At 41.8% G+C, this 14,294-nt stretch overlaps 1 protein-coding gene across 1 annotated transcript in view; it reads left to right on the top strand.

The window, feature by feature from the left end:
- The window catches only part of negr1 (neuronal growth regulator 1), a 192,603-nt gene extending 178,933 nt beyond the window's left edge, over positions 1–13,670 (top strand). Inside the window, exon 7 of the mRNA XM_046048950.1 lies at positions 10,485–13,670. Coding sequence (XP_045904906.1) covers positions 10,485–10,585 — 101 coding nt within the window. The 3' untranslated portion in view covers positions 10,586–13,670. The remainder of the gene's footprint in view (positions 1–10,484) is intronic.
- Positions 13,671–14,294: the final 624 nt, after the last annotated feature.

Genomic DNA, 14,294 nt, shown 5'->3' with positions numbered 1-14,294 from the left:
GCAATAGCTGGTGGAACGTTGATCATTACTTTCTAGACAGATGGCATTAGCCTGTTTTTATGTAGGTACTTTGTGACCCCTTTATATTCTGCCATTATTGCCTTTAATGGTATGATGCAATAGAACTGATCTGACATTTCCCATGCTCACATACACTGTCACGAGAGCCGTGAGTCAACTTGATGATGAATACTGTATGTAAATGGAAATCCATCTGCTCTGTTTGCAGCTACAAAGGGAGCTGTGCATTGATATATGCTGCTCCTGTTACCAAGCTGAGTTGAACCAGGGGTCAATCCACCAGTCCAATTTGTCGGTAAACGCAGACTTATTCCCCTCAGTGATGCCAGTCAATAATGTTTGACCTCATGTGAAAAACAGGAACACAAAGGCGGAGAGAGCGGTACTCACACACTTGCAGTCACTAAGCGCAGTCCCACATTAAAGGGAAAAGAGCAGGTGTCACCATCATCCGGTCTCGTATTAATGCAACCCTGAAAGTTGCATATCGATAGTGTCAGTGCGGCAGGGAGGATAAGCCTACAAAGGAAAGGCTAAAGTGAATGTTGAGGAGCAGATAAGAGTTAAGGGCTTTTTTTTGGATCTGTTTCTGTGTGAGGTGATATTGTCTGCCTTTTATTCATACAGCCATAACATCATAGTTATTGTCATTGAACAGAGTGCACACAGCTCAGCACTTCCAAAACATAGTCCAAAGCCTGGAACTCACTCAAATTGGATGTGCGTCACTCTTCACTTTCAAATGCACCCGCTGATTTTATTTGGCAGCATTTTGTGGTGCATCAAACCACCTTGACTTGTCTACTGTTAAACTGTTTGGATTTTCTGAAGCATTCAAGAAAGCAACCCAGACATATGCAGATAGGTTTAGCCATGATTACAAGGGTAAACAAATTGTTTCAGTATTTCAATTTTATGTACTGAATACTTCTACACCACTACATTTCAATATTGTACTTATTACTCCACTACGTTTATCTGACAGCTATAGTGTTAGATAAAATAACATAAAGTAAGCTTATAAAATACAATGCATTGTTAAAGATTACACCAGTGACTTTTTTGGCTTAACAAAAAACAGTGTCCGATTTGGACCCTTCGTTTCAGGTGTCATGAGTTTTGTCTGAAAGCTACAGTCACTGGTTACATTATAGAATAATATTTTTAGATACAAAAAAATATGATCATCTCATAAAATACAATACATCATTATACATTATACTGCCAAACACTACTTTAGGTTAAATTGTTAAAATCAGATCCATCTAACTGCTTACATGTTAATACACCACTGATACCAATCCAGTAGTATACACCACATATTAATATGACAGTCTGACAATATGTTCTATTTCAAGCATCCAAGGTGGATTAAAATCAAGGGCAACTGGGCTTGGTTGAGGTTGCTAGACCTGAACTGAAAAGCCTCTTGTATGAGAGGCGAAATGTCTTCAAGCAACCTCAAACCAGCCCAGTTACCCTTGATTTTAATCCACCTTGGAGAACTATGACCTGGATGACTGAGAAACTGAGAATCTTCACAGACATCTATTTTAAGTTCTTTTCATGTAACTCAAGGACTGTTTACCACAAAAAAACATCATCTTCCACCACAGCCTAAGTATATACGCTATATTTCTTATGATGTTTGTAGAAGCATTTAAAGAAGGCCTACCCATTGTAATGTAAATCAGAACTTCACTAAGTTGGATGCTTTGTGTTTTTGCAGTGAGCACACAGAAATGTCAGATGAAGAGCAACAGTGTGACATACATCAAGTTCACTCTAAATTTCTGCCTTAAATACACTGCTGATTAACTGCGTCTGACATTAGTGACTTAGTTTTTTGCCTTTTTAGTGTAGCCCATCTCCTGGACAGCAGACGGAGGCTATTAAGAATGAATTAACAGCACCCCAATTAGTTTTCTACTTTCAGAATAAAAATTGATTCATTTTCATTCCAGACTGTCATCTCCCAAAGCTACAAGTGTCAAGAGGGTCATTTATGTGGCATTAGTACACCATTTTGTGTGTCCTTTTTTTGTTGTTTTTATTGTACATGAAGCAGCAGCAGGCATTGTGGTAGGCAGGGATGGAAATTAACTCCCGCCACCCGCCAAATACGGGTGGATTTTCTGTTTGCCGGACGAATGTTGGAAGGCTACCCGCCACATTCAGCATATAATTTCTATTTGACAGTAATTAGCAGCAGACCGGCGTTCTTGCTGGTTGTGTGTCACACTTAAATTGGTCCCTGATGTACCAAGGGATCTAAAATTGTGTAACACACGTATTAGGGGCGTTCATTGATTGTTGTTTATATTCTTTTCATGTGATTTGTGTGTGATTGACGTAATTTGGGCGTTAGGGGACAGGCGACAGGAGTCGGGAGGGGTGAGTGAGAGTGTATCCGCTTTCATACGGAGATCAGCACGAAAGGAATATCCGCATTTATGTTGCATTCGCTTCATCATACTGAACAAAAGTTTACAGCTTTATCCCATGTGAAAAGGCCTTTATCCCGCAATTATGTGTGCTTTCACATGTCCAGTTTTACCGGAACCAGCGGTGTGCCGCGGCATGTTGGCTATGGCTTTTCACAAACAGAACGTTCCGTCTTTCTGTCTTGTGTCTGTCACCAACTTTCCCTGCTCAGAGGCGGATAAAATCTGCTCCATAACTAATTATTAAGTGTAGCAAGTTGACAGATACCCCCGTGAAAAAAGGCAGTGTGAAAGCTAGTGTTAGGAGCTAATTGCAAAAGTTGTACTGTTATACTGAGTGTTTTTAGCTTTCTGCAGAGTAGTTGGGACTGGCGACCTGTCCAGGGTGTACCCCGCCTTTCGCCCGATGTCAGCTGGGATTGGCTCCAGCCCCCCGCGACCATGTACGCAGGATAAGCTGTTGATGATGGATGGATGGATGGATGCAGAGTAGTTGGCGGTCCAGTCTGGTGTCTGACACACTGTCAGATCTTCTAATAGTCCTGCTGTCCTCCCCAGAGATCAAGGAGATTGATCCATAGGCTGTATAAAAAATGTTGATCCCACAAAACATGTGATGCTGTGGCACCAAGACTCTGTCAGAAGCAGGAGGACAGAAGAGGGTGATTGTAGAAAGTGAGTAGTCTGACAAGGAGGTTTAAGTTGAGCAAGAGTAAGCAGTGATAAGATTTAAGTTGAATGATTAATAAGCATCTTATAAGTTTATAAAACATGTTTTAAGTACATGTAGTAGCAATAATATAATTTTGCTTTAAATTTCACTCTGGGATATCTCAGTTAAAAGGACGGAAACAAATGTATATGTGACACAAAAGGCAATTTATTATTTTTTCATCCACCAACCACTTTGGCAGGTGAGCCAAAAAGTTAATTTCCACCCCTGGTGGTAGGGGATGTAAGGCAGTGAATGTTCATATCAAGCTCTGAGACCTTGAACAGTTAGCTACTGAACAGATTCCTGAGTGTGTGAATTAGAAAGGAAAGTATTCAGACACACGGACCAGACAGAGTTTGGTATAAGAGAGGCAGTGCCTGTACTATCTCAAACTGCTGTGTAAAATACCTCTCTGAATCAATGGTGCTCACTTCAGGACACTATAGCTTTTATCTGAACCTCCCGCAGGCAGTCAGCAACAAGGTGGGGAGTAGAGACTGGAGTGCATTCACTGCCTCAGGTTCTGTCTTGGCATAATAAAGGAATATTTCATGTGTGACACTCACACAGCCAATGGGTGTACACTATCTAAAGCAGACTTTGAGCTTGCAATAATTACCGTAAACATATGGCGTGTGGCTCCATTGAATTGTGCCTCTCCTCCACGCAGCCTCAAGTCTTATCCAGCGCCTCAGCTAGAAATAATCCACTGCACATGCTAATCACTTGGCAATTGATTTGGCCCTTTTTGGTCCAACAATTTCTGTAAACCACCGAATTGATCTGAGAGAAATCAATTAACAGCTCAGGGTAGGTAAATATGAACAAAACATATGGATTGCTCTGCATACAGGATGACCATCTGAGCAGAATCTGGCCGCAGCTCATGTGCTTGTGCTGAGATGCTTGGCGTGAGCAAATTCCAGTCAGGTTCGACTAGCCCCAGGTGAACTGTGATAACCAGGCAGGCTGCAGTGATAAAGTTATCTTATATCCATCAAGAAGAAAATGCACTTAACCCTCCACGTTCAGGCCTGCTGTGTTATCAGCACCAAAATGGAATTTGATAAAATAGAGCTGTCTTATCATAATCTTACATACATAACAGCTGGGAGTTGCTATTTTAGGAGGCTACAGGCGAAGGAGATGGGTGGAACGGAGAGGGCAGGAAGAGAGGGTTGCCTCCCGGTTGGAGATCTGATGTTATCGGGCTGTACTGATGGAGCAGCTCATGGAGATGCAAGTTGCGTCGGGTTTTGTCGTCAACGTTCCTCGTAACTGGCCAGATTGTCGCTGTCATCACAGGGGCGAAGTAGCCGAGCAGCGGCTGACTCAGCAAAATCCTTGGGCCTGCAGCACTCGCACAGAAATAAAACCCTGATAAGCATTAAAAAGTGAGGGAGAGACACGTGGGAATGGGGAATTATTAGAGATAGTGGGAGTGAGAGACCCAAATATGAGAGGGAGATTATTATAGACAGTGAGAGGAAGAGAGAGGGAGAGAAAGGAAATGTGGGGCTGCATGAACTTGCTACATGCTGACGCCATTTGTTTGCGTCCCTGTGCATTTTATTAAGCCCCTAACATTAAACAAATTTAGCAGGAGCAGCCAAAGTCATGGAGTAATTATGTTTTTGGAAATGCTGTGATTAAAAATGCTCGCTTAAAGTATCAACTATCCACACTGTACTGTTGTTTATTCCCAGAATGTGCTGATGTGGATTTACCCTCAAAAACATACAAGGGAAAATTCATAAAACATTTTAAAAATGGAGATTTATCCATCAGGCGTGCATATAAAGTACATCATTTGCAAGCTCATTGATTTCCTGCATAAAGCATGTCCTTGAATTGATAGGTGCAATAAACATACGTGTAGGTCACTCTGAATTTTTGGATCCTCTCGAATGCCAGACTCATAACTTCAATTTTCAATTCAAATAAAGGGAACACGCATACACTTTCTGTTTGTAGGAGGAGGAGACTGTTAAAGTGAGACGTCAATCAGTAATAAAAGGGAACAGTATCTGTGTGGAGAATGCCGGAAATGTCTTCTCTGTCGGGATTCCTTTCTCCGGCTCTCACTGTGCTGAGGGCTCTCTTATGTGTCCAGATACCCCACAGAGGCGTTGATTAAGTCAAGCTGAAGGCCAAAGCCTGCCTGCAATCGAGAGCCCCCAGCTCACTCAGTAAGCTATCAGGTGACCCGTCTCTCTCACTCATTCACTCTCCAGTTAGATACTGATGCTGAGAGGAGCTATTAGAGCCCGGGCTCCGGCCCCAAAAAGCATTCTGCAGGGTGTTGATAACCGGCAGGTACCAGGATGTGGAAGGAGGGAGGGTTGGGGGGGAGGATATGGCAGTATTGGGAGGCGGAGGTGGGTAAATGATCTCTGAAGGCCATCTTATTAATGGAGGCTTTTCATTACTAGCACTAATGCAAACGATTGGTGGGGCTAATGAGCTTGAAGGTCCGTGTGAATGAGGGCTCTGCGGAGCAGCAGTGTGTGTGATGATCATAGCGGGAGACGAAGGTGATGAGTTTTGAACATCATATGTGGTCATGATGAACATTTTGCTTGTACAAGAACAGGAGGAACAGAGAGAGGAATGGATGAATGAGCTGACAGGTCGGCAAGTCAATTGTGCGGCAACTCAATATGGCAAACTGCTACAGGCACGAGGGTATAAGATGAATGACGCAGGGGACCGGTGTATTTCACTGTCGGTGTATTGAGGTAAGGTAAGCATGGAAAATGTCTTTAGCTCCTTCTATAAAGTGCTTGCACACTATCTGTGTGTAAGCACAGAAGTGCTCATCAAATGTCATCAGCGTTGCAAGATATTACGTTTAGACTCTTTACCAAAGACTAACGCAAGACCTGCTTTTAGTGTGTGCTGTACTGAGTTAAAGACACCCTTGGTGGTTGCTCTGAACCTTGCATGTAGAGGGATTTAGCCCGATTTACAGCATGGTGTGTTCAGGATCAGTTCTGGCTCAGGAGTGTCTCATGTGGGCTTTCTCAGGGGAGCTGCAGAGGGGAGGGCCAGAGGCCACTGATTGATGGTCAAGGACACTGAACCCCTCCCCCATCCCCTTGTTCAGAAGAGACCAACTCTGAAGCCATGTCCACGGGGGGATTGGGATGCTGCCTGGCTGGCTGCCGTGTGTGCGCCGCTAGTGACAGCCCGCTTGGACGATACAACCAACTCAGGGGATGAATCATCTGCTAAATGACAAATGAATGAATTGGTGACTCAATCCAACACAAAAACATGGGAGATTTTTTTCTATTCTTCTTGCGCTTTCACATGTACTTTGTGGAACATGTGTGAGACTTAATGCAAGTGGATTGAGAATTTCTGAATGGATTTCTGAATTTCTGAAAACCTTACAAACCAACGTGTGATGGTTAAAGGGCTGAAAAGAGGACTGGAAAGTAGCTCACGCTATTACCTAATGAATGATGATGTTCCAGTGAATTACAGTGCAGTGCATAACACTCGAGATGGTACTCAACACAAACCCTGCATCGAGTGTCACTGTTGCATATTTCAGTATGATTCATTATCTGTGTCAACAGTGACTGAGGTTCAGGGCCTTAGCATTTGTTGTGCATATGATATGTGGGTGACAAAACTGCTGTTGATGGAGATTTGGGAGGGATGGGGGAGAAGGATGAGAGAGAAGAGTGTGTGGCTCATACTTGCAGCACACTATTTAAAGCTGATGGCTCCAGTCCTGAATCAGAGGTGAGAACCAAGGATTGTTATTTTCATATGACTCTGGCTATTGCTGTGGAGGCTCTAGTTTTTCATTTCAATTCGGTTGCAAAACAGTAATTGAAGCGTATCGCTTTCATCTCCACTTATCTCCTCCGCTCCTCTCCCTTTGGAGCGCCGCTTGTCTTCCCAGCGTCTTCCCGCATCTCGACACTGTTGGTTTCTCTATGATATATTGTCTGAGATTCTGGTACTTCATTGTAGCTTGATGCTGATGTACATGGCAATTAAATTCAAACCCCAAAGAGGGGTAGAGCTCAGTCATAGCCCCCCTCCCTCTTTCCTGTCCGCTGCTGCTGCAGCTTTGCTCTTGCACCCCTTTCAATCACTGTCTTTTTCCCGGCTCTCTCCTCCTTTGATTCCCCCTTCTTCTCCCCTGCATCTCTCTTTCTTCTGCGTCCATCTCTGTCTCTTTCCCCTTCTATTCCCTTCATGTTAATAAGCAGAGTAATGGTGTTGCAGGCAGTTGTTGGTTGGGGAGTTAATTAAAATGGCAAGTTACAACCCACACAGTCAAAGCAACGGAGGCCCCTGCTTTTCGCTGCGACACAGGGAGATATTAAACAAGCCCAAAATCAAACTCTGTGAGGAGGCAGGAACCCACTAACACTGACTATACCCCAACCTCCCTTTGCACTTCCCCTCCTGAAGTACTGAGGGCTTTATTGTTACACTCTCCAGCCCAGTCAACATTAGTCATAGCAGAGATCCAGTAATTGCCTTGTGAGCTCCCTGAACTGCTGCATGAAAAGCAGTTGTCTACGAGATATTAATGTGATTACTGCAGCATTTGCTGAGCCAGAAACTACACTGACACTGATGAGATGAGAAACTGAAGAAGGGAAATAGTGACATCTGCCTATTCCCCACCCACCGCAACAAACACACACACACACACACACACACACACCCCCACAAATGAATCTGCTAGCGTGGCTACCACAATGCAGCGCACTCAGGCTCCGGCAACAGTGGGCTGGCTGAGCAGGACAGGAGCTGTTGCTATGGTTACCATTTCTCAGCTTGCTCGCTCTCTCTCTCTCTCTCTCACAGCCCAGGAAAAGTGTGTCATTATCCTGTACTTTGGATTGGAGAAGAGAGAAAGTGACAGAGCGGGGGGTGGGGGGGTTACAAAGAGAGAGAATGAGGTAGAAAAGGGAGACAAAGATAGAAAAGCAGAAACAAGGAGAAAAAAGAGGGGGGGCTGCAGTTCACACAAGCCAACCATGCATCTAACGCGCACATCATCAAAATTTGCACCCATTTGTGCTCCTCTGTTCACTACTTTTACCTTTTTTCCCCAATTTTCCCGTCTGTCAGCGGAGCTATAGTTTTCACTCTAATAGGTAAACAACTCCAGTGCCGACAAATAATGCTTGAAAATATCAGGTAAAAGCAGTGCTGTGTCAGGTGATAATGGGATATGTGTCTCTCTCCCAGGCATCTCCTGTGAAAATTGCCACCAACAAGCTATTATGTTGGTTAAAAAAAAAAAGATCAGTCTCTGCTTCACTGTATTTATTTTAACAAACCAGCAGCCATATGCCACTCTAATGACAACCAGCTCTCATTGAATAAATATACAGTCCACAATAACAGCTGCACAGTGGGGTAACAATCCTCTTGCAAAACGTGCAGCTCCAAGTCGTTGACTAACCTCAGAAATGCACGAAGAAAAGGACTTTATATGTTCATGATTGCATCTGTGTGTGCAGTATCTGTGTGTGTGTGTGTGTGTGTGTGTGTGTGTGTGTGTGTGTAGGTAGGTAGGTAGGTATGTAGTTGCTCCCCTTGCTCGGTGTGTTTGTGCAACGTGAGGTCCACATCATAGGAGTTACATTGTGAACTAATTACATGGCCGTGTAAATAGAGGCACCCTGCTGATATGGGCTGTGCACCACATGATTTCCCCTGGTAGAGCAGAGCCTGTTTGGACTGCCTTGCTATGCTGTTAGAGTGTGTGTGTGTGTGTGTGTGTGTGTGTGTGTGTGTGTGTGTGTGTGTGTTTGTAGACATGCATGTGTGCATGTGACCTGTACATGCAGGTACATACTGTGTGTGTGTGTGTGTGTGTATGAGTACTGAGGGAGAGCATGTTTTGTAACCTGCAAGGCGTTCTTTATTGAGCTACAAGCTAAAAGAGTGTATCTGTGTTGAGGAGGCAGAGTAGCCTCTCCAAATGAAAGACTGCCCTCTCCCTCTCTGTCCCGCCTGACGCAGCTCTCCAGGGAGGCCCGTTCATATTACTGTGGCTGTCTGCTGGTCAGAGAAACACAAACAGCGCAAAACAAAGGCGCCTTTCGATAGGAATGTGGAGAAAAGACCTCGTGTTGGCCTCATCTATTCTCCTCTCTCCACTGATGGCTTTTTTTGTACCACTAATATGAACGAGGGGGAAACAGGGATAAGTGTTTTTACACCCAAATAGAAAATTATGAGGTAGAAGAAAAGTATTTTAGAATCTGTGATGGAAAGAAAAGAGGAACATTTAATCAAGCACAAGTATAATTTAATGCTACTATATACTACTACTCCACTACATTACAGGGAAATTCTTACTTTTTACTCCGCTTTTTTTGAGAGATGTCGTCACTTATTATTCTATCTACTTTTCAGATTAAATGTCCTGCACAACCACGTAGGAGTTTTCAGTTACTCTGATTATACCCTTCAGTCAGGTTAAAGCTGGGTGGAGCTATGGTGAGAATTATGTGATGTAACAAAAAGCAGGACGAGAGGAGAGCTGTCAATCAAGCCTGGACTGTCTGCTCCCTCAGTCAGATCTGAGAGGAGGTCTAATCAAGCAACACCTGCGTAAGTGGACTACAAGTGTGTAGTTGTAGTTCTTAAATTTGCTGTATTAAGAAATTTGCTCTACCTGACTTGACTTCAGTAATCATCTCATGACCCCTCAGATTTATCTTGTGACCACTTGGAGGGGGCTTGACCCCCAGGCTGGGAACTGCTGGACTAAACTACCTAACTGTAGATAAAGAACTTAATGCCAAATCCTCTTCAACCAGCAACAACAGTAGAGTGCTGTTTACGCTTTGATGTATAGTATTAAGAATTTAATAAGGCACTATTAGGGGTGCGGTGATACTTAAGTTACATTTTGCTGATGATCCATCTGTACATTTACTTAAGTGGGATTTTAAATGCATGTATTTTATGTAATCGGATTGCGCTGAGCTGAATATAATGGATGGATGGATGGATGGATGGATGGATGGATGGATGGAGTATTTTTACATTGTGCAGTTTGTACTTATATCTAACTTCAGGATTTGAGTACTTCTTCCACCACTGTTCAGAATATACATGAGCATCAGTGTTGTCAAGTAGAAGTTTCTCTTACAAGAAAACAACTCAAAACAGCGGCAGTTGTACGGTAATTGCAGTTTTTACAGTCCCATTTGGAAGCACCACGCCAAGCTGACTGCAGGCTTTCAAATGGTGGGTGCTGCTGAATGAAAGTGCAATCACAACTAATCAGAGCTTCTCTTGTTTCCTGCCCACAGCGCCCAACACTGCACCCTATGGGAGCACAGGAAGCGCATACGTCCCGCTGGCCTGCCGATACCTGGTCCTGGCTCTCTCCTCCTTCATCAGCGTGTACTAGCAGAGGCCAGCCCAGACACAATGACTGTCGAGAGCATTTATGAATCCTTTTTGACATTGCTGATGGCTGGATTTCAATCTGGTACAGTTAGTTGAAAAGCCGTGAGGGGAAAATAATCAGCGTTACTTTCTTTTTCATTTTCTTTTCTTCGCTTTTTGGTGAAATTTCTGTCATGTAAATACTATGATGTTTGTTTTTTTTATTATTATTATTATTTCTTCTCTTCTTTTGGGATTGATTGACCACCTTGTGAATCAGTGCTCACCCCCAGCCCCGCTCCACCTCCACTCATATCAAAAGCCCCCAAACTTCCCAAATGAGTTACTTTCATGCCTCTTTCTGTGTGAGGCAATGGCGCAAAATTTACATTTTCATCCATTTTTGTACATGGCTAAAAAGAAGCGATTGTGCCAAGTCTCTCAGTACGCAGAATTACCATACCAATGTTGTATTGAATGTATTATTGGGTTGTCGAACAAAGGAAAGACATTTAGATTCCAAACAATACAAATTCTGATTATGGAGTGAGCTTAAAAAAAACAGGGAAAAAAACAGAAAAAAAAACAAAAGAACAAAAAAGGCAGGGCTTTTCCAGGACCTGTATTGTCATGATTACTCAGTAGATGGATGAACAGTGTTGAAGGTGTGCTTTGTTGTATTCTGAAATGGGTCCTTCAGTTACTATGCCTGCCTAACAGATCAGGCAGCCGTCAAAGTAGCAAAGTATACTGTATTGTATCTTTATATTTTAATATAGTGTAGGCTTTGTTTTAAAGTGGGACCAGCTTTTCTCATTCGACCAAGAACAGTAAAACAGTTCATGACTTTGTACAGTGTGAAGGGAGGAACATCGCTGCCCTATGTTTACATTCTTCTTCAAAATATAAATACTACAGTATATACTTCATACTTTCTTTTCCCGTGAGTCCACGTACGAGAATGTCACAACAAACTGTTTCAGTTGAGAAGAAAAGGCAGAGCCCAAGTTCAACTGTTTTAAGCTTTTCCCTTAAAGATGCAGTTCTTTGAAACATGCCACTTCCAGTGGGCGTCTAAGCGGAGCATTTTGTCTCTGAATTTGTTGTGTACCTACTGATCATCTACTGACGGAAAAACCCACAGCTGCACACTGTAGGTCGCTTGAAGTTTTTTGGCTTCAACCTTTGGCACCATACTTAAAAAATGGATTCTGGGAAAGCTGCATTCTCCAGCACAGTATTTTCTTCCTTTGTTTTTCATTAGAGATTATTCAATACTTAAATATATTCAAGTGTGGTTTTTTTTACAGTAAATATACAGTATCTACTTCATTGTGCCAGTTAACAAATAAAAGACATCCAGAGAGCCAAAGGCCATGTAACTTAAGATTTCTGGCATTTACACCCACATATTTGGTTAAGTACAAAAAACATTCAAAAGAGAAACCTGTTTTGGCTCCAATCTAAGTCCTTCTCGTGTTAATTATGAGCAACAGAACACAAAATAAACCCTATGAACATTTTCATCACTACAAACATGGCCTGTGAGTGTCCATTTTGTTCATAACAGCTGATCAGTGTCCACAGGGCCAGAGAACGTCCAGCAGAGTAGAGAATAAATTAAACCATGAGGTTGTTTAATATGAGAGAACGTGGCTTTTTTTATTGAAATCAACCACATCAACGCTTAAAAACAATGTTATTGTAAAGGTTTACTTGCAGAGACCGTCATATTCATCCTCAAGTATCTTCAGTCCATGGTGTAAACAGAGATACTGTACTGTAATGCCTTAATAGTACCATAGACATTAAATGAACCTCCTTTAGAAGGACACTTCCAGAAGCTCTCAATAAGATACAACTCATTTGTTTGACATATTACTGATTATTGAATGTTCATAAACCAATAGCTGACTTATCTTTCAAATTAGGCATTATATCCCCAATTTCTCAACTCGCAGGTATTTTCAAATAAGCCAGTTGCATCTGATAAAAATGCAGTATTTGTCATACAGGTTAACATGTTTGCAGGTCTTGTTTGGATATGAATTGTTTTATATTTTGCCCCAGCATCGAGGGTCTAACAGTACCCGAATTAGTTCACACAGTATTTTCACATGAACTTGTAACTGCATACCTATAGAGAAATAGCCATCGCAGTTAAAAGACTTAAAGCACAAACATTGTTGTTACTTTTACATTTTGTGATGATTTCAGGTCTGCTAAACATTTTTTTTCCTTTTTTTTTTGTTTGTACTGAAATTGTTATCAGTTTGTTTTACAAATTATGAAAATACTGCACCATATGATCTTGTTTAAATGTTAAGGTATAATGAAAATGGGTCAAAAGTATATTTATTCTCTTCCTTTATGAAAACAATGTATAAAAAATAGATTTGAAACATGTAAAACTGGATATGTGACATTTATTTGAATGAGGCACAGTATGGCATAGTTTATAATGTTGTGGGGTTCATTTAGATGCCATAACTGTTGTTGATTTTTCGTCAGAGGAGTACATTAAAAAGAACAATGTTTGCAATCAAATTACCTACTTTTTGAAACAGAGAGGGTGTGAACCAATATAACAGTATTATAGAACAGAATCAATGTGTGTATATTTGGAGAAAATAGGATACCTTTAGAGCCAGTGTGTAGTCATAGTTTTCACACACTTGCGTGTTTGATGATGTGCAGAGAGTATGGTTGTGCTGCATGTCAAAGTTAACCTGTGTTTTTGAGGTGGCCATTTTACAGATATTCATACTTTTTATGAATGCAACCAGTTTTTTCCAAAAGTTTGGTTCTTAAACCTGGTCTAAAAATGCATACCTCCTACAGACCACTAGGCTATGTTTGTTTGTGATTTATATGAATCAATCTTTGCTGATAAACTAAAACAACTGCTATTCAGAGTCATGATGATTATTGTGGCACATTGGTGACAGTCTGGAGTTATTGTTGGTTGCTTGTCTAAGCAGTTAAGATCATGCTAGTAATCCATATGAAATGTACTGGATGTTGATTATTTTGAATAATGGTATTATTAACTCCCTTTTATCAAATCACTATTATTTGCAATAAAAGTCTTCATGTTACAATATAAACCCATATCTGAGTTAATGAGCACTGAAAGAGGCTGTCATTATCACCAGGACAGGGTTTGAGCCAGCGTGCGCCATGACGACAATGTCCTCCTTAAAACATAAAATTTCCTGTCACTATATTCTCCATTCGCCCAGTTAGCACACTTTTCATTTTTAGATTTTGTAAGATGTATCAACGTTTATTGAGTGAGTTAGCTAAACTACAAAATTAACTCTTGGCATCTCAAGCTGGTGCATGTACGCTCGGCAAAACCAAAGATGGTTTGTTGGAGAGCAAAAACCCCCGCCCTGTACCATTTCAATTTTTTAATAACTTAGCGAGGATTATGCCTTTTTGCTGTTCAAAAAGACCAGCTGAGTCAAGAGTATGTTGGTCGGTTAACAATCTTACGTTGCCTGACTGCATACATGAAAATCCAGCCCGGTACGTTGTTGCTGGATAGCAGTCGAGTTTTGGCTGACCGCTAAAGCTAAAGCATAGTGAATAACAGTCAGAATCCCTCGGTTATACTTTTAAGAATATAACACACTAATATTTTGATCACATAAATCAGGATCTTTGAATATTCAGGTCTGTCCTGGACAAACCTGACTCCAACACAACTTGGACTGTTCTCCAGGCTT

This window comes from Micropterus dolomieu, linkage group LG05, assembly GCF_021292245.1.
Source record: "Micropterus dolomieu isolate WLL.071019.BEF.003 ecotype Adirondacks linkage group LG05, ASM2129224v1, whole genome shotgun sequence".
Taxonomy (NCBI): domain Eukaryota; kingdom Metazoa; phylum Chordata; class Actinopteri; order Centrarchiformes; family Centrarchidae; genus Micropterus; species Micropterus dolomieu.
Note: the sequence above shows the minus strand (reverse complement) of the source record. Positions and strands in the feature narration are given on the sequence as shown.